General features: G+C 36.7%; 1 protein-coding gene across 2 annotated transcripts in view; it reads left to right on the top strand.

Moving 5' to 3' along the window:
- Positions 1-13,367, top strand: part of cd276 (CD276 molecule) — a 233,282-nt gene that overhangs the window by 1,383 nt on the left and 218,532 nt on the right. For both annotated transcript variants that reach the window (XM_061964477.2, XM_061964476.2), the window contains one exon: positions 6,080-6,184. In XM_061964477.2, coding sequence (XP_061820461.1) covers positions 6,139-6,184 — 46 coding nt within the window. In that variant the 5' untranslated portion in view covers positions 6,080-6,138. The remainder of the gene's footprint in view (positions 1-6,079; positions 6,185-13,367) is intronic.

Genomic DNA, 13,367 nt, shown 5'->3' with positions numbered 1-13,367 from the left:
CTATTGGTTGTATTTTGTGAAAAGAATATTACCACAGAGTTGAGAAGGAGCAAATATCTTCAATAGTACTGAAATCGTAGCCGCTAGCAAACAAGAGTATGACCATAATAGAATTACTTGTCAATTAAATGAATTACATTTAAAAATGTCATACTTGAATAACATAAAGTAGAAATAGATGATGAAGATAAAGATTGTAAAACATAATTTGGTTTTATTCTGAATCCAGTGAAACAGATTGGTGGTTTTAGCTGATATAAAGACTTTCAGGTGTTTTGTATATGTTTATGTTTAAGTATTTGGCAGACGCTTTCATCCAAAGTGACATACATATAAAACAATCACTGTAAACATTATCATTTAAGGGAAGAATGTAATACAAAATATCAATACAAAGTGTCAAGACAGAATAAACTCTCTGCTGCTGCAGCAACAGAGATACAGTCTATATGTCCCTAAGATATATAGATTTTTAATGTATTCATACATTGTTTATGTAGGATATACGCATGTATATATAACCTAATCGTATTGTTTCTTGAACTTAAAAATAGCTGACCGTTTTCCCCCCCTTCTGTGGGATTATATTCCCAGTTTTGATCTCGGACGTCTGGTCACTTATAGCATATAAGAATATTCTATTACTGTTAAGCAAACTATGAATAATAAAACACGCCAAAACATGTGTCCTTTATCATAGCTACAGGTATGACAAAAAACGCGTGGAAATCAGTGGTATTCAGTAAGGTAAGATGATTTAAATGCGCTGACAGTTCATTGCTCCTGCCAAATGAATTGCACTGAGTGGAGCGGATCACCACTCCAAGATGGCGGCCCCGCGTGGTGGCGGCTCCGCGTCTCGTCAGCGACAGTAGGCAGTAGCGGTCGATGCTGCGTGTACTTATACGATGTCTATGGCCATGATACTAAACAGCGTTGGTTAGTTCATTCAGCCATTTTTATACTTTAAAATGTTTAGTTTAGCGCAGAAAAGTTGTAAAATATGTGATGTGGTCAAACCGTAATATATGGAGCGCAATGTGGCGAGGGACGACTGTATTTGGCATGAGGATTGATCATCGATCGTAGATTCGTGCTGATTCCCGTATTTTCCGGACCATTTTTCATATATAAGGAGCGATTATAGGACGCATTAAAGGAGTCATATTATTATCATTTTTTTTTCTATATTGAAAACACTTCTTTGTGGTCTACATAACATGTAATGGTGGTTCTTTGGTCAAAATGTTGCATAGATGATGTTTTACAGATCATCTTCAAGCTGCTTTCTGACAGTCGCTTCCAGATGCGGCGTATTGTAGGCGGTCTTATTTACGTGGCTCACCTTCGGCAGCGTCTTCTCCACGTCATCTTTGTTGTAGCGGTGTAGCGTGCAAGGACGGGAGTGGAAGAAGTGTCAAAAGATGGAGCTAACTGTTTTAATGACATTCAGACTTTACTCAAATCAATAACGGAGCAGCATCTCCTCATCCGGAAACAACAACAAGGAAATGTGTCCCGTAAAAAACTGTCCAGCCGGAACTCTCTAATAACTAAAGTTCCTTGGGTGAATAATGTAAACCCACTACACCGGTATGTTTTAGCGCGTTCATGGCGAGTTTACTGCCAGATATAAGTAAGAACTTTGCACTACTTTATATTAGAAATGGCAACAGCGGAGGATGAATGTCCCATAACAAGAAGATAGAGAAAAAGAAGAAGCTTATCGGCTACGGTGTTGCCACGGACTACAAAGGCAAACGCGCGCAATTTTTCAGGATTTATGCAGATCCCAAAAGCAGATCAGAAGGTAAGAAAAGTGGCTTTTGCATTATATTGCGGAAAAAAACGCCAGATAATATGTCTTACCTTATACACACACACCATAATAATAATACCCGTATGTTTAATGTGCCGACAATCCATCAAGCGGTGCGGCTTCATAGCTCACCAAAGTCGTACTAAAACATTTGGATATATTTTTGAGCACCGTGTGTAATGTTCTATATTTTCAATGGAACATACAACATGTTGGTGTTGTTTACTTGAGTCACATTGCCATCATAGTGCAGTCTACACATATACATTATGTTTGACTGCCATCTACAGGTCACACTTATCATTACACCATGTACCAAATAAAATTGCTTTGAGTTCGGTAAGCAAAACCAGAATTATTGCGTACATTAGGCACACCGGGTTATAAAGCGCACTGTTGAGTTTTGAGGAAAAAAAAACATTTTAAGTGTGCCTTATAGTCCGGAAAATACGGTAATCATGTCTTGACGCAACTTAGACAAAATTAAGTTAATCATGACAAACATCAAAATGCGGTCGTCTATTAATTATTGCAGCCAAGTGGTTCCAGGACTGTCCTTGATAAACAAATTTAGGATTATTATGAATAAATTGAATATATTCATAGTTAGAGCATAACAAACTGTGGCTTTCCAAATATGTTTTTTTAAACATAATTACAGCCCTCTAAAAGTAAAACTACACCAATATAGTCACTTTTATATTTGTTTCACCCTATATAGTGCGGTAGATTTAAGTGTGTTCTAATTTAGATTACAGTACCAGTAGCCGGAGGGATCCTCCAAGCATCTTTGCTATGACTACTACATGGAAATACTGCATTACATCCTGGGTAATTCCTCTATGTTAGAACTGGGCCTCTACTGTATGTGTTGCAACCACGGGCATTCTGCACTAATGTGGTCAACTTGACAGTCGCAGCCACGACCATTGACCGTGTTGTTAGCATCTCATGTCCCGCGTTGTGATTTCCCATTGCTCACAAGGCTCACCAATGTCACGGGGAGTTGCGTTAATGGTGCCGAAGATAAATTGCATCCTTGAATCAACAGCGTTCATCTCCACTTAGCATTGCCCAGATAGCTACTAATAGCTGATAGCAGTCTTTTTGTTGTTTAGTTGTGGCTGTTTTATTTCAAACATGCATACAGTTACAATATGATACATAACTTATTTGACATATTTACATGTTGTCATTACAGCATGTATGAAAAGGAGTAGGAAGACGCAGAGCTTATTTAATCCTACCCCCTTTTCCACTTCATAACAATTACCAACACATTTGTTCACTTTCTGTTCTCAATGTGTAACACAATATTAATCAATGAATAATAAATACATCAGTTCTCATAAATAAATAGGTAATTAAGTTTTAATTCACATAATGAGATACGATTATCTCATGTTTTAATGAGGTTTAAGATGCCCATCAGGATTCTTCTTCCTTGCACTTTGTAATTACTTTGAACAGTTCTTGAACTGCATCATATTATATATTTTTTGACTTCTTTGCTTCATCCATTCTATAATTTCATTCCACATACTCATATGCTAAAGGTTTTAAGTGTTGTACGTGCATACACATGTCCTCTAAGGTTCTATTCCTCCTCTTCTGTTGAGAACAATTTTGTACATTTTTGGGTAGCAGGTTATAGTTTGCCTTGTGCATAGTTTTAGCTGTTTGAAAATGCACCACATTATTGAATTTAAATATTTTTGATTCGATAAATAAAGGTTTTGTATGTTCTCTGTATCCAACATTATGTATTATTCAAACTGACCTTTTTTGTAACACGGTTAATGAATGAAGTGTACATTCGTAGTTATTTCCCCATTTTTCCACACAATTACTGGAATATGGTAACACTAGTGAGCAGTAGAGAAAATTACCTAAGTGTTTTTTGGTCCAGAACATATTTAGCTTTATTTATTATTGACATATTTTTTGCCACCTTATGTTGTATATTTTTATATGAGACTTCCAGTTCATTCTCTCATTAATTCTCATGAATTATTACATAAAATGTTTTCGAATGATTTATTTTACCCTTTCAATTTCCACTCCCGTTTATTTGTATTTCTGTTTGACTTTCTCTTCTACTGTTACCGAATGGCATTATTTTCGTTTTACTGAGATTCAAAGATAGTCTGTTTTTGTCAAACCATTTCTTTAATACGAAGGTCTTGGGTTCAATGCTGGGCTTGGTATCTTTCTGTGTGGAGTTTGCATGTTCTCCCCGTGACTGCGTTGGTTCCCTCCGGGTACTCCGGCTTTCTCTCACCTCCAAAGAGATGCACCTGGGGATAGGTTGATTGACAAGACTAAATTGGCCCTAGTGTGTGAATGTGAGTGTGAATGTTGTCTGTCTATCTGTGTTGGCCCTGCGATGAGGAGGCGACAATGCTGTCATTTAGTTTCTTGTCCTGGGTTCAATCCCGGGCTCGGGATCTTTCTGTGTGGAGTTTGTATGTTCTCCCCGTGACTGCGTGGGTTCCCTCCGGGTACTCCGGCTTCCTCCCACCGCCAAAAACATGCACCAGGGGATAGGTTGATTGGCAACACTAAATTGGCCCTAGTGTGTGAATGTTGCATGTCTCTGTGTTGGCCCTGCGATGAGGTGGCGACTTGTCCAGGGTGTACCCCGCCTTCCGCCCGAATGCAGCTGAGATAGGCTCCAGCGCCCCCCGCGACCCCAAAAGGGACAAGCGGTAGAAAATGGATGGATGGACAAAGTACAGACCTGTTTGATGTACAATAAATAAAATACAACTAAATGGTAGGGGAATCATTGCATAATTCATCCAGGATATAATATAAGACTGGCATGGAAACAGAAGTTCAGAACATCTAGAACAGGGGTGTCAAAGTCACGGCCCACAGGCCAGATCCGGCCCGCGAATGAATTATCTATGGCCCCCAGAATGATATTTGGTTAGTATTAGAACCGGCCCACAGGCCACAGCCGCCTGCTGCTGTTTTGCACGCACCAATACTCCATCAGTGTTGTCGCTAGGACTTTTCAAAATGGGGTCCCGGGGACCCCATCAAGTCATAAAAATGGGGTCCCACAGTACATTTTTGGGGTCCCACTTTTTTGTAACCGTTTTGAAAACCAATGATACATGTATGCATTATCCTGTTATATCTCACATTATAAAAAGGTTGTCATAAACGTTACTTTGTTCATTAAAAAATAATACAAAAGAAAACAAATTTTTATGCATATGTAAATGTATTCAGTTCTAAACATTCATTCACTTTCTTCTTTCCTTCATGGATCTAAACTTTACCGCTGCCGGTATTTTTTTCTATATTTTTTATTTTAATATTTTCATAATGTGTTTGTTCTATTTTTGGCCAAAGTAAGATAAAAAAAACAATCTGAAGTTGTCTTTATTTTTTAGTTTTAATGCCATGATTGTAATAGTCCGGCCCGCGTGTGCACAGACTTCCTTCCATGCGACCTCTGACCTAAAATGAGTTTGACACCCCTGATCTAGATAGATGTGCTCGTTCTACTATAGCACTGTTTTGGCTATACGGTGCCTGGACTGAATGCAACGCTACGCAATTTTTGAAATAAATGACCCCTTAGTGAGCTCTACTTGTCATTTCTCTATTTTTTTCTACTCTATTTGTAATATGTTCATATTAACCTATGCTATTTAAAACCCTACTCTATTTATGTCTGATTTTGTTTACATTATTATGAACATACTATTGTTCTTTGCTACTCTTTGGGCTGAAACTCTAACCTCGGGTACTACAATCTGTGCCGTCTCATGTGTGCTGGTATGACAATAAAGTTCCTTGAATTGAATCCTTGATCTTCTCAAGTTAACTCAGTCGTAAAGCCTGAACGAGGATTTGTACGCCAAAATGAGTCATTTCCTAGTGTCTGGACACCACCAGGCAGGGTTAGCCTGTGGTTTCGGGGTGTTGCTCTAATTTCACGTTGCGCTATCCTGAGAATGACTTTAAGGGAGATGGGGGATGTTTTTTATTTCCTCGGCTCAGTTAAAGACACACAATCTCGCTGAGTTTGCTGCACTGGCGCGCTCTCAATAGTCCAAGAGAATGCGGCGAGCTGCACTGTTATGGAAACTTTGGTTGTGATGAGGCTTCCTTGTGCGGAAGTCGCAAATGGAGGAGAACATTAAAAGGAATGGAACCAAGCCCATCCAGTTTTATTACTCACTCTTAACTGAGACAAAAATACCACAGATAGATTGCTCTAACCACCGTGTTTACTTCCTGCAGTGTCACGTCTGAAGAGCCTGTCCTGCCGTCCAACGTCCAAATCCACCCTGGGGAACGCCATGCTGTCCGTGCTGCTGTCCGCCATGCTGGCCGTCCACGCTTTTGGTTGGTGTCGACTGGTTGTCACTGTAGTGGTAACAATACGCCCCACGGGGCCTGTTAAGTCGCTAATAGTCTTTTGCCATCAAAGGCCTCGGCGGGGCCAAACAAGGTTTCAAATGACACACACAAAAAGTTGTGTTAGTCGCAACTTGAAACTTTTGATGTGGGCCATTGTGATGAATTTAATGAGGCTTTTTCACCATTCCCAAACACACTAAATATTTCCATTATTTGGAAATAAACTCTACTTGATGGTGGAAGGTTCAGCTTCTGTTCAACCATTAACCAACTCGTAAACATAACTAAAACTAAATTAAACAGACAACATACAAATATACGAGCACAAAACAAAGCAATTGGACATTTTATACATACTATGCTAAATAAAAAAAATATACAAAATATTTCATTAAGTGTAGTGATATTCTGACAGTGTTACTACAAAAATATGATAATTTTATTAAATAACACTGATTTAAAAGGTGTAGTATTTAAAAATATGTATTATTGTATTTACATATTTATGTACAGTATTTTGTATAATGTTCTACAAATATATATGTGTGTTTTAAATAAGTTAAAGTGTTTTAAATAAGTTGTAATGAATTTATATTACAATACTTATAATAGTAAATATTCAGTTAGTTGACGTAGAGGTGGGAATCTTTGGGCACCTCAAGATTCTGGGGGTTAATATATAGTAATATAATACCATTATAAATATATTATTTATGCATCTTCCATTGTTATATTTTATATTATTATTATATTGTTAATATTTTGCATATTATTATTATAAATGTATTATATTTAGTTATTATTAATATGTATAAAGGGGTCCTCCTTTTGGCTACTGCTGTGTATATACTGTGTGTGTGTGTGTATATATATATATATATATATATATATGTGTATATATATATATATATATATATATATATATATATATATATATATATATATATATATATATATATATATATATATATATACAGTATATATGTATGTATATATAATATATGGATTTATATATATATATATATATATATATATATATATATATATATATATATATATATATATATATATATATATACACATATCAATATTTGGAGATTTGTGTATTGTTCTAATCGTGATGCATCGGAGAATCAATAATTTGTAATACTTTTAAGTTTAAATGGCACTCCAAAATTGTTTATATAATTCTGAAATATGCAAATAAATGTATGTCTAAAACATATTTTAATGAATTATTGAGTATTTATTTTGACAATTGTTGAATCACACTTAAATATTTAAGTAGTTAATAGGGAAAACCATCAACAATACTTAATTTACATTCCGTAACCATTCCATGTAATAACCAAGTTGTAGCGACATTGTTATTGTAAACGCGAATACTGAGAAACTCTTTTTCTAGCATAGTAACACATCGCCATGCTACGGTATTAGCCGTACAAGCTAAATACGGCAGCTAGCTTCTACGTCAACATGAAACGTGTTTGAGTTTGTAATGCACAACACTGCGATACGACACCAATTTGTACTGACTGAAAAACATGAACAGTCATATTACAGTATCTGTAAAGTATTAGCCCGCATTTCATGGTTTGTTTGACAGCGTATGTGCTGTTGTTGTACTAACACGCATGGCGTGCTGCGTGTGTCATGATCAATATTAAAGTGACTCACTCGATGCACAGTTGTGGGTTTGGTCCAGCCGGGGACGTTTCCTGTTGATTTTGGGTAAGCATTTCATTTATGTCGAAATAGCTCGGCTCCAAGTTCCATATGTATAGCGTCAAAATCGCTTTCACCCCACTCTCCCAGCTTTTTGTCTCCTCCAACATCTCTACATATTGTTATGAACGTGTGTTACTACAATATATATAGACTTGCAGTGTGGATATAAAACATTGATGGAGGGTTTTGAAGTTGTTTTAGGCGGCTTTGAATGCTATTGACTTATATTAGCCACATTTTTCAAGCGTTTTTTTATTTTCTTTAAAATCGTAAAAAAAAAAAAAAGATGTGTGTTCTTGTCTCTCATAAGGATTGTGAAAGATAGGCAAAATTCCACAAAAAGTGCAGTTCCCCTTTAAGAGCCATATTATTGTTATTTGAGTGTTTGAATATGTTTATCTTAGTTATAAATGTGTTGTATGTGTATTCATGTTAGCATTTAAGCCAGCCAGCGATTAGCATGCTAGCTGCTTCTCCAGGAAACAACTAATATCCCAGTGAGTTCAGTACGGTAATCAATTATAGTTTTACTATAATTAACATTTGAAATTGTAATATTAACCGACAGGAATATTACCGCGGATTATCATTAACCTGGTATTTGTTACATCCTTAGTAGTTATACCAACTATAATAGTTTATTATTTTAGTATGTAATACTTATTAAATGGGATGGCGTGGCGAGGTTGGGAGAGTGGCCGTGTCAGCAACTCAAGGGTTCCTGGTTCGATCCCCAGCTTCTACAAACCAAGTCACGTCCGTTGTGTTCTTGAGCAAGACACTTCACCCTTGCTCCTGATGGGTCGTGGTTTGGGTCTTGCATGGCAGCTCACGCCATCAGTGTGTGAATGTGTGTGTGTGAATGGGTGAATGTGGAAATAGTGTCAAAGCGATTTGAGTACCTTGAAGGTAGAAAAGCGCTATACAAGTATAACCCATAATTATGGGTTTATTTTTTTTAAAAGTGTGGCGGAATGATCCAGAAAAATATGTAAATATAGGAATTGTTTTCACCTTCTTTACATTTTTGGATTCAGGAACATTTAGGAAGTCTGACTAAATAAAAGCTTAGAGTACAATTTGGTGTTCTGCGCTGTTCTAGAGGTGTTGTTACTACTCCACATATAAAACATCAGAGCATACTGTAAATATGTTTCCCGAGCTGGCGACGCCTTCAGTAAAAACTGCTTCATGAGCAGATTTTCCCGCTCTGACGGGGGCTGTGGTTGATGTGGTAATGAACGATACATAACTTCAAAGTTTCACTTCTGTTCGAGCGAACAACTTGGGTCATCATAAAAAAAAGTAACAAACAGGCACAGTCTGGCTTGATAACGTCTGGAGGGGCCGTAAATAAAAGAAAGGAGTCGAGGATGTCAGAAATGAAACTCTAAAAGTTTTACAGTCACCCTTTTCCCCCTGTTGGTGTGTTTGACACATCATGTAAATTAAAACCTCATTTATATACAGCCTGCTAAAAAACCCAAACCTATCCAAATGTGAGCAGCACCTCCATGAAGTTTACTTCTTTAAAAAGCATAATTTAAAACATAATGTATCCCTTATTAGAATAGTGGCCTGTTATTTTTTATTGCTTTATTCATTTTCTTATGATACTGTACTGAGTCTTTGATTTATTTAGTACTATTTTCCATTTTGTCTTTTAAGTTGTTCTTCAATTTATTGCTATGCGAATTGATTGACCACAGCTGTGACTATTTAAGTGCATCACTTGCTGACAAAGACATTTTCAAAACCGGTCTGTGTTTGGTAGCACCTGCACAGTTTGTATTAAAATTATTAGAAGGACAAGAATGTTGCTGGCCTTGCTTTTTCTTTTTTCTTCTTGTTTCAGTCATGGCCCTGTGGCCCTAAGTATCATTACTTCTTTATTACTTTTCTCTTCCGACACAAATGAGGCCTCGAGCTGGCTCATTACGGCTGCGTGGCATCCACGTGGAGAAGGAGTAGAGGGTGAGGGGGTGGTTGTTGCTCATACAATGATTCAGTTTCTCTCCGCTAAATGGAACACTAAGTCCATTAGTTGGAGCCTAGTTGGAGTCTACACATGAAACTTGATACAAAAACACTGCAGTCAAAGGTAATTTGAGTACCTCAGAATGACAATGGCAGTAGACTTTTAATTTAATATCGACTTAATCTGATCATAGCCAGTAAACAGTATGTTAATTGTTCAGGCTGTAAATTGCATGGGTGTACAAATACATAGCATCATATTGAAAGTTTGATTACGACTCATTTTTTCATATCATCCGAATCCACAATTTTTTCATACTGTTTTTAACATGGCAGTTTTAAAAGCATCTGTACTAAGAACTAAAGAAACTAGAGATTTGTTAATTTTGTTTTAACATTCAAAGTAAATAACAGAGCAGAGTGGATAAGATGAATATAGAAAAATATAAATACAACTTTTACTCAACAGTAGAACAAATGTGGAAAAATATGAAAGTAACACAGTGAACTACTTTACAGGTATCACAATACCAATCAAACCTTACCAATACAACATATTGGCAGAGGTTACATTTTTTTGCAAATAACACTCCTCTTGGTCCATATTTTGAACAGTAAACCCCATATTGTACAAACATAAAACATATAAAATAAAATACAGACATACATGTAAACAGCGCTTTACTTTTTCCACATTTTGTTATGTTACTGCCTTATTCCAAAATGGAATAAATCCATGTTTGTCCTAAAGTTGTACACACATTACCCCATAAAACAATGTGAAAAGTAAATTTGTTTGTGTGTGCAAATTTCTTAAAAATAAAAAATAAAACTTTAAAATTACATGTACATAAGTATTTACAGCCTTTGCACAATACTTTGTTGATGCACCTTTGGCAGCAATTACAGCCTCAGGTCTTTTTGAGTATGATGCCACAAGCTTGGCACACCTATCTTTAGGTAGTTTCGCCCATTCCTCTTAGCCCATTCCTTTTTGCAGTACAGACAATTCTACAGATAATAATACCCCATAATGACATTTTTTTTTTGCAAATGTATTATTGTTATGGGCCCATTCTTCTTTGCCCATTCCTCTTTGCAGCACCATTCAAGCTCCATCAGGTTAGATGGAAAGCGATGGTTTTCATTCAGGATGTCTCTGTACATTGCTGCATTCATCTTTCCCTACGATGTTTTAAGTAAATAAAGTTTGATGGGGCTGCAATAGTTGCAACAGTGCATGCTATGCTGCCTTTTGCTTGAGAACTGCTCATACACAGTTTTAACTGATAATGCCTCCCACTTGTCATAAATTTTTGAGAGAAGTAAGGATTGATGTATAAGTATAGGTAAACAGACTTTGATGGTGGTGGAATAGTCATGATAGTGCAGAATATGCAGTAACTCCTCAGGCACTACTCATACAGTTTTATTTAATAACCGTCCCACCCAAAACTAAGTAAGATAAAGACCAGTGTGTAAGTTTGTCGATGGTGCTGGAATAGTATCGACAGTGTATGTTATGCTGCTTTTGCCCTGATAACTATTCATACTCTGTTTTAAATAATCAACTGATGGGTACCAAATCCTGGCTAATATCCAAAACCTGATTATCTCCATTTACTACTTGTATGTATGATACTTTTTGATCTTCTATCTTGTGTTACTTTCAAATACTATAAGAGTATAAGAGCTTGTCCACCTTTCTCATTTCAAATCTGTGCAGTTCACCGATAATTACTATTCAGTGCAGGGACAACACACTTGAGTTTTCTAGTTATATAAGAAGCTGTTTGGGCTCCGTCTTTGGGTTTACTCACTGTAATCTTCCACGGGTCCGGCTGCGTCGTTGCTTGATAGGTCTTCTGAGTTCTCTTATCAGCCCACACTCCCTATCGTGAGTGAAATAACGCATCAGACCATCCCGGCGCTTGCACCTTGCCTCTGAAGCTCCCAACTGTATCCTGACTCAGGGGGTTTGGTGATGGATCATTCTAGGTGAACCCTATTCCTTGTTTATTTATTTATTTTTAAACTCCTCCGAGAGCGTTTTAGATATTGCATCTCGGCATCTGTCGTTGCGCCTTGTCTGTTAGATGGGTTTGTTTACAGATATTGGTAGATAAAAGTGAAGACAGTTCGCCACGCTCCCGCTTGATGGTTGACCCTTCTGCATGCTTGTATGTTGCTGCCCTTAGTGTCCAAACAAAATGCACACATTGTACAAAATAGAATACAAAATTTATACCATGAGCCCTTTACACCCTTTGCCTGTAAAATACATAAATGTTCCTCTTTCTAAGGCAGAGGACCTTTTTTACATCAGAGCCAACATTTTCCACTGCAGAGGAGCCCGAAGCCCACTCAAATATTAACACTGATTACTATTAACTACTCTTGATTTTATTCATATTCAATCATTATATCTAACATACGTAGTTTAACTGGATAAACCTCGTCAAATTATATGAAAGTATGTGTTAATTACAAAACGTATTGTCAAGGCTTAGGTCAGGCTGAGTCCAAAAATAGATCATTCTGCAAAAGAAGGGACTCAAAAACTGATGAAAAATAAATTCACATACAATTACGCAGTGCTAAAATAAATAAATTCTAACTAGAATAATACTGTTAAAGGGGAGCTGCACTTTTTTTGGAACTTTGCGTATTGTTCACAATCATTATGAAAGACATGACGACGGATGTATTTTTTTTTTAATGTATTCTAACTCATAGATAAACAAACATAAACATAAATAAAAGTCTGCTTACAATGGAGCCAATGGGAGGTCTTCTACCCAATAAAAAACATCCAAAAACTGCCAACAATACATTTTCGTGACTTGAATGTTAACCAAGTATTAGTAATATTGTTATTAAAAGCGCTAACGCAGATTAACTATTTATAGCGGTGCCGTGATCACAAGCGTGTGTGCTAATGTTAACATAATCAACGAGTGAGCTGCTTCCCGTTTCCTTGTCGCAAAAGTTTATTCTAGATCAAAAACCATGCCTCTCACCTTGATAGTAGAAGGATGAGGACCTATTCTGAGAATTTGGTACACTTTGACAGCCAAGACCTAAAAAGACGCTTGGTTCCACCCCCCTTTTCTTCGCGAGGATTATGAGTCATTTTTCATCCAAACGAGACTATATGAACATCGTAGCAGTCGACATCATAATGACAGTGATGTTTTATTATGTTTGTTGACTCTCATGAAGTCTGCAGTGAATAATAATCAGTGTTGTTGAAAAAAAAGATTAAAATGAGCAAAATTCGTAAGTACTAAATGTCATTGTAAATGTGCCCGTTACTACATTACATATATACTGGTATATACAGCATGTATGGAAAACCATAATGGAGGTGTTTGGATGTTTTTTTAAGGGCTTTATAGGCAGAATAGAGTGACTCCCATAGACTCCATTGTAAGCAGGCTTTTGATCGCATTTATTTAATATT

This window comes from Nerophis lumbriciformis, linkage group LG06 (genome assembly GCF_033978685.3).
Source record: "Nerophis lumbriciformis linkage group LG06, RoL_Nlum_v2.1, whole genome shotgun sequence".
NCBI classification, from domain to species: Eukaryota; Metazoa; Chordata; class Actinopteri; order Syngnathiformes; family Syngnathidae; genus Nerophis; species Nerophis lumbriciformis.
Note: the sequence above shows the minus strand (reverse complement) of the source record. Positions and strands in the feature narration are given on the sequence as shown.